General features: G+C 41.4%; 1 protein-coding gene across 3 annotated transcripts in view; it reads right to left on the reverse strand.

Moving 5' to 3' along the window:
* Positions 1–17,802, reverse strand: part of uts2r2 (urotensin-2 receptor 2) — a 116,925-nt gene that overhangs the window by 97,255 nt on the left and 1,868 nt on the right. For all 3 annotated transcript variants that reach the window (XM_052032745.1, XM_052032744.1, XM_052032743.1), the window contains exon 2: positions 15,054–15,268. In XM_052032745.1, coding sequence (XP_051888705.1) covers positions 15,054–15,268 — 215 coding nt within the window. The remainder of the gene's footprint in view (positions 1–15,053; positions 15,269–17,802) is intronic.

The raw sequence follows: 17,802 nt of genomic DNA on the forward strand, positions 1-17,802 counted from the left end.
TGCTGATCCACTTTCAGAACAATTACCAATTCACAATATGGAAGACCTGCATTTAAATACTGCCTCTCACATCTACAGACTGTCCCAAAGAATTTTGTTACCAATATTAAAGTGCAGTCATTGTTAATAGTTTAGGAGCAGCAGCAAAAATTACAGGCTGTAAGCTCCCACATACAGAAAAGCAGTAATGGCACCATGATTTATATTTTTAAGTTCATTAAGATATAAATATTGTTGCGGGTATTGGGGGCCTCATTCCAGCTCTTCAGTGGAATGCTGCGATGGAGTTATTTCATTGGGGCTAGCCACTCACAAAAGTAAACCCCTGGCTGAGCCAATGAACAGTATGGTTATGGCTGTCTGTGTGTTGGAAAGATTATAATGAGCAGGCAATTTGCTGGGCAAGGTTACTCTGCATCAAGATTTCCACAGCAGTTTTCAGGGCTATCAGTTTGACTCTTCAAATGCACAGGCAGAAAACATTGAATTTTAACAGAGTATGAAGTCTATAAATCTCTTAGAAGTTCCACAATTTAAGAATGCATTTAATTTATTTCTTTTCTAGACCAAAGGACCTCAATTTATTTCAGTCTATAAGCAGAAATAAATATTACTAAAACAATTCAATGTTAATTTTTTTTCCATGTTTACAAAGGACACTCAATCTCAAACTCCAAGCACGCAATACAACATCCTGGTCATTTTCACTGTGTTAAAATCAACACTGCATCATTTCCTACTCGTGTTCAATTTTTCTTTCTAAGGCTGCCGAGTTCCTTCCTTCCTCCAGCCTTTGCTTCCCTCTATAATTGAAAGGCTTTTAGAACTCACCCTGTGTCAAAATAGCTGCATCTTCTTTTAACTTGTCTTTCCTACAACATTTTCCGCATCAATAATGGACCACAGAGGTGGTCTTATGCCTGCACTTAGGTTGCTCGATCTAAAATAAAGTAGGAAGTCGGTATTTCCTGTATTACCAGTTGTGTCACTAGTTCAAAATATAAAGTGTCCTCAGGAGCCGCATTCACCTTGGCTTCAAAGAACACTGGGTTGTTCAGTTGGCAGGGAGCCTCACTTATCGATGCTAATTAAATTACTTGGCTATTCTTAAAGTAGAACAATGTTCTGGAGTTCTGCAGAGATGGGTTATCAAAAATTGGGCTTGGAGCCAAGCAGATTTTAGGTAGTCCACTGTGATTACATTTAGGGAAAGAATTGTAAAGTGCAAGGTTTGCGTAGCTGATTGTTGGCCCCAAAAGGTGCAATCGAAACAGAGGGGTGCACATAAAAGGCTACCGTCACTGGAATGGTGTTTGGGAGGTGGAAAGCAGTGCATGAGGAAATTACAGAATAACTAGGCCATGAAGGGATCCTTTATATTTGAGATATTTATGTACAGGAAGCCAGTATACATCAGCATGTTCATGAGGTGTGAGGTGAGCAGACCGCTGTGCAAGTTAGGGTGTGGGCATTAGAGCATTGTAAATAATCATTTGAAGTCTTAGGTATGGCTAAGTCTTTTAGCTCCAAATGACCTCAAGGTGGGGCAGACGTGGGTAACTTTGAGAACGTGGAAGTGATGGAGAGATCAGGGGGGCTGAGGCTGAGCTCTGAGGATGTTGTGAAGAGTCGGGTTCAACCTGACACACAGGTTGGGGAGAGGACAGGAAATGGTGGCAGGGAGGTGAAGATTATGACGGTGCCCAAAATGACGGACTCACTTTTAACAATGTGGAGAGACAAGGGACTGTAGATGCTGTAATCCCAAGCAACAAACAATCTGCTGGAGGAACTCAGCGGGTCAAGCAGCCTCTATGGAGGGAAATGGACAGTCAACTTTTAGGGTCAAGACCCTTCAGCTGGGCAGAAAGATAGAGGGGAGGTAGCCAGTAAAAAGAGGTGAAAGGAAGGGGCGTAGGAAGAGCTGGCAGGCGATGGTGGAAGCGACAAAGGGCTGAAGATGATGGAATCTGGAGAGGAAGAGGGAGCATGGCTTAAAGGGAGGGAGGTGGTGAGGGCAGAGGGGAGCAGAACTCTTGGGTGGAGTCTGTGGGTGATGGCAAATGGAACCAGCAGAGGAGGGGAAAGAGACAGAGTGATGGGGGCTAGGTAGATCAGGAGGAGGGGGGGGAAGGGACAACAGGGGAGCAGTTTACCAGAAGGTGGAGAATTCAATGTTCGTGCCGCCAGGTTGGGTGGATTCAACAGATTTTAAAAGTATGAATAAAGTAAAAGGGAAGGAGAGTGCAGGAGAGGTTACTGAAGTCTCCAGAATAAAGAATAAAACAGGAAGTTTAGAAAGGGATAAGAATTTAACTTCAAGCAAGATGGAGACAAATTTGAGAAGGAGGGCTGTGAATACAGGACTGAAGCTGTTATACTTGAACATACGCAGTATACGAAATAAGGTAGATGAGCTTATAGCACAGTTAGAAATTGGCAGGTACGACATTGTGGGCATCACAGAGTCATGGTTGAAAGAAGATCGCAGCTGGAAGCTAAACATCCACGGAAACACATCCTATCGAAAAGACAGGCAGGTGGGCACAGGGCATGGGGTGGCTCTATAGGTAAAAAATGAAATCAAATCCTTAGCAAGAAGTGACATAGGATCAGATGATGTAGAATCCTTGTGGGTAGAGTTAAGAAACTGCAAGGGTAAAAAGGCCTTGATGGGAATTATATACAGGCCTCTGAATAGTAGCCAGGATATGGGGGTACAAATTATAACAGGAGGTAGAAAAGGTATGTAAAAAAGGCAATGTTATGGTGGTCATGGGGGATTTCAACATTCAGGAAGATTGGGAAAAATCAGGTTGGTACTGGATCCCAAGAGAAGGAATTTGAAGAATGCCTACAGGATGGCTTTTTAAGAGTAGCTTGTGGTTGAGCCCACGAGGGAAAAGGCAATTCTGGATTTGGCGTTGTGCAATGAACCAGATTTGATTAGGGAGCTTAAGGTAAAGGAACCCTTAAAAGGCAGTGATTATAATACGATAGAATTCACCCTGCAGTTTGAGAGAAAGAAGCTGAAAATCAGATGTATTGGTATTACAGTTCAGTAAAGGTAACTACAGAGACATGAGAGAGGAGCTGGCCAAAGTTGATTGGAAGGGAACCCCAGCAGGGATGCCAGTAGAGCCTCAGTGGTGGGAGTAGTTAGGAAGATGTAGGATTAGTTCATCCCAAAGAAGAAGCATTCTAAAGGGGGGATGAGGCAACCATGGCTGACGGGAAGTCAAAGACAGCATAAGAGAAGGTATACAATATTGTGAAAATTAGTGGAAAGCTAGAAGATTGGGAAGCTTTTGAAAACCAACAGAAGGCAACTAAAAAAGCAATAAGGGGAGAAAAAAAAACAATGAAGGTAAGCTAGCCAATAATATAAAAGAGGATACCAAAATTTTTTTTCAGATATATGAAGAGTGAAACAGAGGCAAGAGTGGACATTGGGCCGCTGGAAAATGATGCTGGAGGTAGTAATGGGGAACAAAGAAATGGTAGACACACTGAATAAGTATTTTACATCAGTCTTCACTGTGGAAGATACCAGCAACATGCCAGAAATTTAACAGAGTCAGGGGGCAGAAGTGAGTATAGTCACTATTACTAAGGATAAGGTGCTTGGCAAGCTGAAAAGTCTGAAGGTACATAAAATATCAGGACCAGATGGACTATACCCCAGGATTCTGAAAGAAGTAGCTGAAGAGATTGTGGAGGCATTAGTGGTGATCTTTCAAAAGAAAAATCACTAGATTCAGGAATGGTTCAGGAGGACTGGAAAATCGCAAACGTCACTCTACTCTTTAAGATAGGAGGGAGGCAAAAGACAGGAAATTATCGGCCAGTTAGCCTGACTTCAGTGATTAGTAAGATGTTCGAGTCCATTATTAAGGATGAGGTTGAGGTTTTGGGGTACTTGGAAGCACATAATGAAATAGGCTGAAGTCAGCATGGTTGCCTTAAGGGGAGATCTTGCCTGACAAATCTGTTGGAATTCTTTGAGGAAGTAACAGACAGGATAGACAAAGGAGAGTCACTGGATGTTGTTTACTTGGATTATCAGAAGGCCTTTGACAAGGTGCCACACATGAGGCTGCTAAACAAGATAGGAGCCCACGGTATTACAGGAAAGGTACCAGCATGGATGGAAGATTGGCTGACTGGCAGAAGGCAAAGAGTAGGAATAAAAGGGGCCTTTTCTGGTTGGCTGCCACTGACTAGTGGTGTTCTGCAGGGGTCGGTGTTGGATCCGCTACTTTTCGCGTTATACGTTAATGATCTGGATGACAGAATTGATGGCTTTGTGGCTAAATCTGCGGATGATACAAAGATAAGTGGAGGGGCAGGTAGTACTGAGCAAGCAGGGAGTCTACAGAAGGGCTTGGACAGGTTGGGACAATGGGCAAAGAAGTGGCAGATGGAATACAGTGTAGGGAAGTGCATGGTTATGCACTTTGGTAGAAGGAATAAAAGTGTAGACTATTTTCTAAATGGGGAGTGAATTCAGAAATAGGAGGTGCAAAAGGACTTGGGAGTCCTAGTGCAGGATTCCCTTCATGTTAACTTGCAAGTTGCGTTGGTAGTAAGGAAGGCCAATGCAATATCAGCATTCATTTCAAGAGGACGTGAATATAAAAGCAAGCATGTAATGCTAAGGCTTTATAAGGCGTTGGTCAGACCACCTTTGGAATATCATGAGCAGTTTTGGGCCCCATATCTAAGGAAGGATGTGCTGGTGTTGGAGAGGGTCCAGAGAAGGTTTACAAGAATGATCCCAGGAATGAAAGGGTTAATGTATGAGGACCACCTGATGACTCTGGGCCTGTCCCGAATATTGAAAGGCCTGGGTAGAGTGGACATGGAGAGGATATTTCCAGTAGTGGGAGAGTCCAGGACCAGAGGGCACAGCCTCAGAATGGGATGTCTCTTTAGAACAGAGATGAGGAGGAATTTCTTTAGCCAGAGGGTGGTGAATCTGTGGAATTCATTGCCACAGACAGCTGTGGAGGCCAAGTCATTGGGTATGTTTAAAGTGGAGGTTAATCAGTAAGGACATCAAAGGTTACGGGGAGAAGACACGAGAATGGGGTTAAGAGGGAAAAATAAATCAGCCATGAATGGCAGAGCAGATTCAATGGGCTGAATGACCTAATTCTGCTCCTATGTCTTATGGTCTTATGAGCTGTCGGCTGCCCAGGCAGAATACAAGGTGCTGTTCCTCTAGTTTGTGTGTAGCTTCACCTTGGCAATAGAGGAGGCTGAAGCCAGACGTGTCAGTGTGGAAATGGGGAGAATTAAAACAGTGGCAACTGACAGATCCCGATGGCTATGAAGGATGGAGAACAGGCACCTGGTGAAGCAATCGCGCAGTCTGCATCCAGTCTCACTAATGTACAGGAGGCCACATTGGGAGCACCAGATGCATTAAGTAACACTGGACAATATACATGTGAAAGACTGTCTCACCTGGAAGGACTGTTGAGGGCCCTGGATGATGGCGAGGGAGCAGAAGTAGGGACAAGCGTTGCAGTTACAGGGGAGAGTGCCTGGCAAGGGAGGGAGGGAGGGGGATGGGTGGAGAGGGATGAGCAGACCAGGGAGTCACAGAGAGAGCGGAAAGCAGAAAGGGGAAGGGAGGGCAAAATGTGGTTGGTGGTGCGATCAAAATACCGTATCCCTTATTCATCTTTTAACAAAATATATATTAATTTCAGGATTTAAAACTAACAACTGACAAAGTATTTGAAGAGAAAAGTTCTAATTTCCACCACTCTCTGCATGTAAAATTAATTCTCAACTTCTTTCTTAAAGGCCTAGCTTTTTTACGACAATAATACCTGGTCTTAAACTCCCCCATCAGCAGAAATAATTTGCCTCCATCTTTAAATTAGCAATCAAATCACTCCCTTTCCTTCTAAATTCCATGGATTACAACTCCAGTTTGTTAAATTTCTCCTTGTAATTTGAGTCTAGTAAATCTACAATGCATTCATTTCAAGTTGTGGACCTCAGAATACTTCAACTGTTGAACCAGGAATTTGCAATGCTATAGTGCAACTCCCATTCCCTTGTACTCCAGCCTTCCAGGGCAGAATTCCATGAGCTATTTTAATATTTTTCTGTATGTGTTGATGATATTTTAATGATCCATATCTTCCAAGTGTCTTTGGACATCCACTGCTTCTAGCTTTTCACCTTTTTGAATATCTTCAGCTCTATTCTTTTTGGATCCAGAGCATCTAGACTGAAATCCATTAACTGCAGCTACATCCAGTCACTCAATCTGTTAATCTCTCTTTGTAATTCAATTCTTCCATCTATACTGCTTGAAGTGCTGCCCATCTATGCACTATTAACAAACTTCTGTACTTACTTTCAATTTCAGGTGCAATCAATGCTTACAGGTCAACATAGATGTTTGCAGAACTACTCCAACAGCACTTTTCAAATCCATGAACATCACAAGGGCACAAATAATGTGGAAAGATCATCCACTGCAGATTCCCCTCCAAATCACATGCCATCCTTACTTGGAAACATATCACTGTTCCTATGTTGGTGCTGACTCTAAACCATGGAAGCATCACTGTGAGAGTACCTTCACCAAAATAACAGCAGCAACTCAGGGTGGTTTTCAATTACTTCTCGTGGGCCATCAGAATGAGGTGACTTTGCCGGCGATGCAACACTTGGCTAGTGTTGCTGGAAGATCAAAGGATCATGCTGGGGACTTGGGTGAGCAAATTTAGTGGAATGGAAGCAGCTTTTTCACAGACTGAGCTAGGAGATGATATAATTTCTATGACTTCAATGAGGAGATTCAGAGGCAGGCTTATGGAGAAAACCAAGAAAGAAAATAGTTCAAGAGGGCCAGTGGCCACATCAGGTTTTACCCAGTGCCTAACTACTCACTAGCCCCAAGGAACACAATAGGTTTACAGTTGAGGTCTTATACTTCTGTAATAATGGTACAAACTGCATATTCTTCCTCAAAAAAATCAGTTCAATTGAAGCTAATGGAAGTTGGTAAACTAGCAATTTTCATATTAAAAACCTGAAGCATACAGTTTCAAACTTTTTTTTGGAACTAAATGGCTTTTGCTTGAGATTGATATCTGTATAAACAGTTTCTAATCAGACAAACTTATCCTTACTTTGCTGCCTAATTTAAATTATACTGAGACACAGAAATTTTCTTTTCCCTTCTAACTGTAACTGACTCTTTGACATGTTAATTTGGCAACACAGGCATGAAGCATTGAAATGCATTAACCCTAGTCAAAAGCAATACAACACTACTTGTGTGCACCTATGTGTTCCAGTGCTATTTTACAGGAGAACCTTTTGTCTCAAGCTTAGTGTCGCTAATCCTGTTAAACTCCCAACAAAACTGAAACAACACAGCAGAATGAAGAATTAGTGCTGGATTCAGCAAACATATATCCATTGTTGCAAAAGGGTTTCATAAACTGTGAAAAGCAAAATAAAGAACTCACTGTCAGTTGGAGCTGAAGTGTCATGTAATTAGGGATCAAAATATGCAAAACTGCCAAAATGTAAAACAGAATATTCTTTTCTCAAACTTCAGCAATGCCAATGAAACTTTAGATACACAACTTGTTTCTGGTGACCTTACCCTAGTGCAGAACAGCAGCAATAATACTGGCTCTTTCCATGAACAGAAGTGTATAGCTATATTGCATCCAGATTCAGCGATTGTGAGAAACTTGACAGAGGTCTTGCAAAAGCTGAAGCCCGATTAAACTATGTTATCACAGCTGTCAGTGGAGTTTGCTGATATTTCTGATATTGTTTACTGACACCAGTTATCTGAGATTCAGAGTCAAGACTTTTCAGCTGCAACATTGGCACATCAAACAAAGGTAAAAAATAATACTTCATTCCTTGTTTAGGTGTCCAGCATCTCAAGGTCAAGCAATACAAGATAAGGAATTGAAGACAAAGTAAAGAGATTGCAGAGTTCCTAAAAAACATTCTCCTTGAAAATCTTTCAGTTCCAAAGCTGGACCAAGTCGAAGATTTTTTATACATTGACAGTTGCAAATACTAATTACGCCTGGAATTAATCTGTGTAATGGAACCTACAGGGAAGATAAAAATACCTTTATCTGCCGACTACCCAGCATACATGGAATCTCATGTGAGATCAAAATCCACAGACATCCCAGCCCTCAGACTACAATGATAAACCAACGGCAATCCCCATTAAAATAAATGAGTCACTGTCAGTTTAGAGAAAGGCAAATAGAATTTAATTTATTATTTGTTAGTTTCAATGCATTTGTGTGTGTGTGTGCGTGTGTGCATGCATGCAAGCTTTACTCTTTAATTTTAACTTTAATTTTTTATAACATTATTTTTAATTTCTGGCAGGCCCAAAGAGATTGTGATTCTTTGCAAGTGTCAAAAGACATTCAATTTAAACAGTAGCTTTGACTGCCAGCGATCTGGGGTGGTGCAACCTCAATGCTGTCAATGCTGTTCTGTCAGTGCAGCCAGCCACCTGCAGGAGAAGCACTGGAAGCCCTGGACCATCCTGGAAGAAACAGCATGGTCCAGTGACCAGATGAGCTTGTGTAAGAGGAAGATCTTTGCCAAAATGTTACCTTTGAAAACAACTCCCAAATTTATTGAATGTTTGAAAATAAAATCAGACATTCGCAAACATTCAGTAACGGTGACATCTTTGATAGCTGGCGAGCCCGAGGGCTGGGACCTTATTGGCTGTCAAAGCTGTTCTGTGACTGCCCAGTCCATCTGCACTAAAGCAGACCAGTCTCAGACTCAACCACGCCAAGGGCAAGGAAGACTGCAATCAGTGCCAGGTGGGGACAGAAACTGTGGCATAGTGTGGGTGACCAGTGATTTCAAGGCAACCTGCCCCAAAGTGTTGAGGAATATGTTACACCAACCTATATGTCCTCATCCTGCCTACAATTTGCATGGAGAAGGCCATCTCATATTCCACTTGGGTAGCTTACAACTCAACACTGAATTTTCCAATTTCAGGTAAGCCACACCCCTGGTGGTCTTCTCCTTCCCACACCCACCTGTCCAGGAAAGGGCAGTTTAAAGGAATACGAGTGGATAAAAGGAGCCACATCCTGTTTTTCACTTTCAAGTTGATCCTGGTGAAGTGACCAGATTTGCCATGGTCCAGTCAGACAGAGAGAAGGTGCTCGACGAAGCGGCCTCCCAACACTGGAGCTCAATCACCATCCCTCTCCCCCATTCCCACCACTTCTGCCCTTGAACATATCCTACACTGAAGCCTTCCGCGAGATGCTGTCTGAAATTACCCAAAGAATTAAGAGAGCTGTGATTTGGATTTCAAAATGAACCAGAAAGATGTCTGAGACAGAGTTCACCAATTAAACTAAAGTCTGTTGTTCTTGGACTGGAGGCTAAAACAGGGAGAATAACCAAGATGGCAGATAATACACTGCATCTGGTGGTCAAGATGCGAGCTCCTCAATGCTGGGGAAAGCAAACACAGATTAGGTCAGAGTCATGCAGAACACCTCCATTCAGTCCACAAGGGTGTTGAGCTTTCAGTTCTCCATTGCATCAATACTTTTAGCCTCCCACACTGTGCTACTGAAGCTCAAGGACAATACAAGCTTCAGGATTCAACATCAAATTCAGCCATTTCAGATAATCGGCCATTCTAGTCTGGTGTCTCACATATCCAGCACCTATTTTTTCCCCTCTCTCCTCTACTGGTCTTTCAGATTTCATTCATTTTGTCCTATTAACACCACCTTCAGACATACATTCAACCTGCATTCAGCTCATATCATAACCACAATCAATTAATCTCTCCTGATCTCCACCCTACTATCAACTTTCTTTTTCATTCCCTCTGCCCCTCCCCACTTTTTTGGCAACATAAAAACATAAAATCTGCTTCATCTTTAATTTTTCCCAATTATGATTAAAGGTCATCAACCAGAAACTTTAAACACTGTTGTTCTCTCTCCAAAGATGCTGCCTGACTCCGAGTATTTCCAGCATTCTATGTTTTGTTGACTGAAGACCATAAAGGTGCTGCTGAGAACAGAGATTGCGATTGAGTATGGCAAAGAAATAAAACTGAAAAGAGCAGTTACAACTCTATCCACATAAAACTGTTGAAATAGCTTACTATAAATATAAATTATGCAACTCCTATACAGAGTGATCATTTACTCTTCATCGATAATAATGATCTTCACAAATGTATTCAGTATCGAAACTTCTACCTCCAAACCCAAGTGCAACAATAAACACGTCTCTGTACATAATTTGCTCCTTCTCATCCAGAACTTACAAGCATTTTATCATACAATATGTACATTTGACGGTTGGCTAAACCTTTCTGACCTATTGCCTACATTTCTTCTTTCTGTAGCATCTAAAACTAGGGGCCACCATTTAAAATGGAGATGAGAGGAACTTTCTCACTCAGAGGGAAGTAAATCTTCTAAACTCTCTTCTGGGGCAGTGGGTGCAGAATCTTTCAATGTTTTCTTTTAAGGACAAGATGGATAGCTGCTAATTAAGCAATGGGTGAAAGTTTACTGCGGGTAGACTAGAATGTGGAGTTGAGGTTACAATCAGATTAGTCACGATCTTATTAGACGGCAGAGTAAGCTCAAGGAGCTGAGTGGCCGACTCCTACTCTTAATTTGTATTTACGTTTGTAAGAAATGTAGTCCAGTGGCACCACCACATGGTCATATTCTGATCTACGTCTCTTCATGTCATTAGAGATCATTGGAGGAATTTGGAAAGTTATTGCAACATGATCTTAAATTTAGGCTATTAAATCTTTCTTCTGACCACTTACCTTAATTAATGCCATTGCAATAGAATAACCAAAGACAACTTAATGATTACATATAAAAGGTCCTTCCACATTCTATCACAGAGAACAAATCAAATGCACGAAATCTAAATCCAGCCCTTTGTGGACTAATGCTGACAATTTTCAGAATATGTAATCTTTAGTCAAAAACTGCAAAAACTAAATCACCAAATTATAGAAAGCAAGAAGTACTTGAAATCTGCCTTCTTGTTCAAGAGGAGTCATTCAGCTTGATAAAGAAAGGGACGACAAGAGTGCAGGACTTTTGTACAAACAATACAATGCCCTTAAAGAATTGTAATTAAGTAGTTAATGGGGGAAAATAAAGATTTAATATTTGGGGATTACAAGACTGTAGGGAAGAGGATATGTCATCAGCAGCACCCAATACACCCATTCATAAAAATCACTAAATGTGTTTGAACATTCCACTGAAAAGTCATTTATTACAACATGTCAATGGGAAAGTTTGATATAAAAAAGGCAGTTTGATTCTGCAGGTGATAAGGTTTTCTTTAATGTTATACAGGAAAACTTCAATAATCCAGCACGTTTGGGAGTTTGGTGGTGTGGGATTGGCAGATTTTCCAGACTATATGTTATTTCTATTAATATCGTAGCACCTTTTTCATTCACCTTTTTTAAGATGTTACAGTGTGTGATAATGAATGTTCCAGTTAACCAGGCAAGTGGGAAGGGAACACAGCAAATGGGACTCTGGCACAAGGAAACGTCGGATAGCAGATTATCAGAGTTTTACTGCATTCGTTTCTGTGGTTGCTACATTAAGATGAGACAATTTCTTTTTTTAAAAAATGGAGTATTGTTGCAGTTGCAGCCTCTACCTGGACAGTGTCACCATGGAGGAGACAGACTCTTTGGACTGTATCTTGTTGGCTTCTGCTGGCAGTTCTAGGTGCTCAGATTCTTAAAGGGTAGAAAGCCCCAAACTTCCATGCACGACAGCAGAGCCCAATCCCACTGCATAGGAAATCTCCATTTATATCCAGCATCAGATCAGACACCACTGAGTTCAATGGTGAACAATTAGCAGAAGTCAACCATTAACCCAAATGCTATAACCACGCGCTTTCAAGCATCTCTCATAGCTTTTAGGGCCATCAAAGCTGGAGGAGGGACTTGATACGGACAGGGATGACAGCCTTCAAAGGCTACCTTGCCATTTAGGACACAAGCCTTCATCACTGTTCTGCCAAGGGTCCTGTTCCAGTTAAGACCGTGCTGCTTAACCCTAGGACGTGGAGGGCTGATGAGACTGGCACACCACATCTGGACCAGGGAAATAAGGGTGAACTTCACCCCCTAACGGTGCTTCAAAGTGCTTTAAAGCCATGACATGGCAGATCAACGAACAACACAATAAATGACTGGTTCATTTGTTTCACAGGTTGTAGATGCAAGAAACATTAGAAATATTGCTCTCTACTTAATTCCAAGGTCTCCTTTGAGTTTAACTAAAGGCCAACAATGGTTAATGTCCCAAGATGATTCATCGGAGTATCACACGAAATTTAAAGAAGATTTGCCTGCAACTTTGTTATCTATCTGTTCAGAAACATCTTAAAGGAGGAAAGAAATAGAGAGACAAGGAAGTTTCAGAAAGCAAAATCTAGATCTTAGGGCAGAGGTTCATAATGAAAGGCCAACTTGTTCACATTCACTAAAATTTGCAACCCCCCCCAAAACTGACGAACACCCAGAGGGATCATGGGCTGCCCTTTTAAAAGGAGCTGGGGCTTCCAGAGATTCCACCTTCTGCTAGCAGCCCAACAACCAGGATAGCCAGTGTGCTGAAAATATTTTTATGGACTTTCTAACTAAATTACCTCAATGTTGTTAAAAAATGATGGACCTCCTGTAACGCTCCACTCTTTTCCACTCAAGTGCATTGCACACCCCATCTTGAGGCCTTGGCAGCTGAAGGTATGTTAGGCACCAGTAGAGCAATTAACTTCAGGAATGCTCAAGAGCTCAGAATCAGAGAAACAGAGATATCTCAATGTAGACATCCTCAAGTCCTGGGATTGAAACCCACAATTCTAACTCAAAGGCATACACGGCATCGTTGAGTAATTAGTTGTCAAAGAAAATTTTGAGTTCATAAACATGTCCCTTTCCAATACATCCCACCACAGCCACTGGAAATGCTGGAAATCTGAAGCAATATGCAGAGGAACTGAAGGAACTCAATGGGTTGGGCAGCATCTATGGAGGGAAATGAACAGTCGATGTTTCAGCTCAAGACCCTTCAGCAGGACTGGAAAGAAAGAGGGGAGATAGCCAAACTAAAAGGGTGGGGGGAGTAACAGCTGGCAGGTGATAGGTGGATCCAGGTGATAGGCAGTTGAGGGGAGGGAGCGAAGAGAGTGGGAATGATGTAAGGAGCTGGGAGGTGATAGGTGGAAGTGACAGAGGGCTGAAGAAGGTGGAGTCTGATAGGTCAATGCACCATGGAATAAAGAGAAGAAGGTGGGGAGGGGAGAAACGTGTGGGTGATGGGCAGATGAAGAGGGTGCGGGAGGAGAAAGAGAAGGGGTGATGGGGGCCAGGTGGACCAGGATTTAAAAAGAAGGGGAAAACAGGACATAGGGGAGTCGTTACCCGAAATTAGAGAAATTGATGTTCCTGCCATCAGGTTGGAGACCACCAAGGCGGAATACGAGGTGCTGTTTCTCTAATCTGCATCTAGCCTCAACTCAGCAGTGGAGGAGGCTGTGGACAGACATGTCAGTGTAGGAATGGGAAGCGAAAATTAAAACGGCTGGCCACAGGGAGATCCCAGCTGGCACGGCGGACAGAGAGACGGTGCTCAACAAAGTGGCTCCCCCACAACACTGAAGTTCAATCGCCATCTCTCTCCCCTATTCCCACTCCCATCACTTCCGCTCTTCAACATATCCTGCACTGAAGCCTTCCAGGTGACACTGTCTGAAAGTACCCAAAGAATCAAGAGAGCTGTGATTTGGATTTCAAAGTGAACCAGAAAGATATCATGTTTATACTTGGAAGTAATGCAGTACAGCTGATAAAGGTACACCATGAAGATTGTTTCAACACAAAGTCACTTCCGACAAGAAACTCACAGGTGCACATGGTCATGTCTTTCACAAAGTAGAGAAATTAGATCACCAGCAAACATCCCCACTTCTAACCTTATGAAGGGGAGAATCATTCATGAAGCAGCTGAAGGTGGTTGGGTCTAGGATGCTGCCCTGAGGAATTCCAACAGTGAGATGATTGACCTCAAACATTCTTTTGTGGGAATGACTTCAACCAGTTGAATATTTTGCCCTTGATGCCCATCGACTTCAGTTTTACCAGAGTTTTTTGATGCCACAATTGATCAAATCTGGTCCTCGATGACAAGGGCAATCTCTCTCACCTCACCTCTGGAATCCAGCTCTTTGGTCCATATCTGGACCAAGGCTGTGAGGAGGTCTGGAGCCAAGGGTTCCTGGTAAAATTCAAACTGAGCAGTGAGCAGAGTATTGGTGAGTAAGTGCCACTTGACAGTGCTGTCCATAACTTCCATCACTTTGCTCTTTGAAGCAAGGCCACGATGAGGTCTAGAGCCGAGTGGTCATGGCAAAACCTGAACTGGGCATCGGGAGCAGTTTATTGGTGAGTAAAGTGCCCTTGAAAACACTGTTGATGACAGCTTCCATCACTTTATGATAATTGAGTGTAGTCAGTCAGATTAGACTTCCCCTGCTTTTTGTGAACAGGACCCATCTGTAAGTTTGGATAAGTGTCGCACATTGTCAGGTAGATGCCATAGTTAGAAGCACAGCTGGTAATGGAGCACAGATCTCCAGTATTACAGCCACAGTGTTGTCCAGCTTCAGCCTCATCTTTAGCACTCACATACAAGGCTGGTCACTACTGGAGTCTCCTCCTCTCTCTCTCAGCTGTTTAATTGCCTATCACCATTCATGACTAGATATGGCAGGACCGCAAAGCTGATCTGATACCTTGGTTGTAAGATTGCCTCATTCTGTCCATGATGTTGTTGGCACAAAGGCAGTGCTGTGTTGCATCTTTAATAGGTTGGCAACTATTTAGTAATGTGGCCATGAAGTTACAGAATATATGTAATGACTCTGCAAATAAATTGAATTAGCAGAAGCAGTTTTGTCATTTATAAAAAGGAAAAAATACTGACCTGCAAATCGTTTGTAATTTTCATAATCTTTGGAACATGGTACTTCAAAAAATTTTCCTTTCAAGATATCTGTCTGCCGAGCAAACACTTCTTTCGAGTCATTCTCGTGCAGATAATCCCAAAGCACAACCAAACAAAAAACAGAAAGAGTAACTGATATCAGAACTGCTAACCACTTCCACCAGGTTGCTTGCTTGGATTTGTTCTTTTTGATACTGTAAGTAAAATAAAAAAATTGAACATGTCAATAGTTTGTTGGATAACTTGGAAATTACCAGTTTCTATTCAATTATCAACTATGCATGATGAATTCTATTAGCAATTCAAAATACAAAATAGTTTTTCCATTTGTCATTGTACTTTCTGAACCAGAAAAACAGCTACTTCAATTGCAAAACAGATAAGGTTTATATCCTAATATCAATTTTATGGCAATTATTTGGAAACATTTCATTGCTTTTGGAGCAAGGTGATGGATTTTGACCAAGCAACTCTACATTAATACTTTTAAGATTATAAAATATTCTCAATTCTTCACAGGACTATTAGCAAACACTGAGCATGTGAGGAATACAAAACCAGATTATCAGAACCTTGCTCAAAGAAGTAATAATTACAGAGCACCTTAAAGAAAAAAAGAGGTGCAGATAGGAAGGAGCTTAGAGCCTTGAACAAGAATGGTCACCATCGACTGAGCAAATAAATTAAGGAATCATCAAAAAGTCAAAGCTGGAGGAATGCAGATATCTCATAGGGTTAAAGGAATAGAAAAGATTGCAGAGTTGGGAAGACACAAGGCCAGAGGGAGATCTGAAACCAAGGATCACTGGTGACAATGGCTCCTTCTTTGTAACACGGGGAGGAGGGGGACAGGAAGCAAAAGATACGAAAAGAATGCTGGAAAGTGGAGATGGAATTGGTGTGACCTGAGGGGCTGAAGGTGAGTGGAAGGACTAGAGTTAATCAGTAAGAATGAATATTTTGGTTTGATATATTGTTTATAATTTTTCTTATTGTTTTGGGGATTTTTTTCTTTCTTTTATATTTTATAATAAATCTTTTTCTTTCATATTATATTCATTCACTAACAGATCGTTGGATCTACAGTTTTTTTTATACTTTATTGTTCTTTATGATTATCCATGTCATGATTGTTCTCCTGATCTCTTTGTATTACATGTATAAACATTGATATATTAATCTGTATTAATTTGAAAACTAATAAAAAGATTGAAAAAGAAAGAAAGAATGAATAGGGCACATAAGAAGAATGGAACAGGTGAAAAGGGGAGGGAGAGTGGAGGGGAAAGGGTAGGGGCTGAGGGAAGCAAAAGAAGAGGAGGGGAGGAAGAATAAGGGAGAAAAGGAGAGGACGAGAAGCTAGTTGGTGTCCTGCTGTAGTCCTAGGCCCATTCAGAGCTGTACCTGAGATGAAGGAGGTCACTGCCATTTTACCAGCATTCCTTAACTCTGGCCTATCAGGTATCCAATCAGTAGTGAACCACAAGGAAGTGGAAACTGGGATTAACAAATAACTCCTAAACCTAGGTCTGTAGAGATCCTGTGTAGCCTGAAGGTAAAGAAGCTAAGGCCTTTATATTTCACTCTCCTGGCCTACAGACTTCCTTCAGCCAGAAGATGCTTCAGCGAAAGCTGGAGTGTCCCGCAAGCCAACAAACAGTATTCCCGGTAACAATCTCCCAGGAAACAGTGAGGCTTCTTGCCCTGGACAGGAATTTGAGAAGAAACATGGTTAAAGTGCAATCATCCCCAGTTGAAAAAAAAATCATGTATTCTTCATTCAGAGAACACATCAACAACTAAAAAGGTTTAGATCATTTATCTTAAAACAAAGGACATTCCTGCATTTTTTTTAAAGAAAATATCCAATGAGAGACTGGGAACATGAAAATGGTCAGTCATCAAAAATGGATTTGAATCTTTTTTTGATATTAGCAATTTGTAAAGGAAGCTAATTAAAATGTTTCCATGATATTAGTGAAAAATAGGATTACTTAAAATATATAAGATCATTATTAACTCTCAGAGAAAATAGTTCAATAAGGTTGACTTAAATTATATTTAGGAAATGATTTTCACACACATGACAGACTCCAAATGAAACAACATACAAAATACAAATATCAATCTTTTCAGGTTGGAGTTATTGGTACCATCCTTATTCACAAATAAAGTCAGATATTTTCAATTGTATTATTCACATTGTTGTGCATAAGATTTCTTGTAAGGTATTTTTGTATAATTACTTGTTTTCACATAATTGGCATTCAGTATCTATTTCCCTTTCTTTAAACGATGACAACTTCTGCTCTATAGAAGGATGCGTGTTAAGTGTTATTGTGAGCCGTCAAGTCTGTAATATCTTTTCAGTGAAAGAACCGGAAACTTTTAAGTTGCTCTCCATGCAAGAGCACTTACAAGCCAAATGGCCTTACCCATCTAAATTTACACAACTTGTAGCACAGATGTGGGTCAATCAGCCCAACAAGTCCATGCTTTATTTATACTGCACACACCTATGTCACCTAACACTATCAATATATTCCTCATGTACTTATCCAATCTCCACTGAAAGAAATCTATGCCATTTATCTTAGATACATCGTTCCACATTAAGGTCTTTCAAAAGGCCTTTTTTCGCTTTCTGCAGGTATAATGCTCTCTGTGACTTCCTGGTCCCTAGTCCCTCCCCATCCCCTGGCATTTACCCCTGCAAACATGGGAGGTG

This window comes from Pristis pectinata, chromosome 18 (assembly GCF_009764475.1).
Source record: "Pristis pectinata isolate sPriPec2 chromosome 18, sPriPec2.1.pri, whole genome shotgun sequence".
NCBI lineage: Eukaryota > Metazoa > Chordata > Chondrichthyes > Rhinopristiformes > Pristidae > Pristis > Pristis pectinata.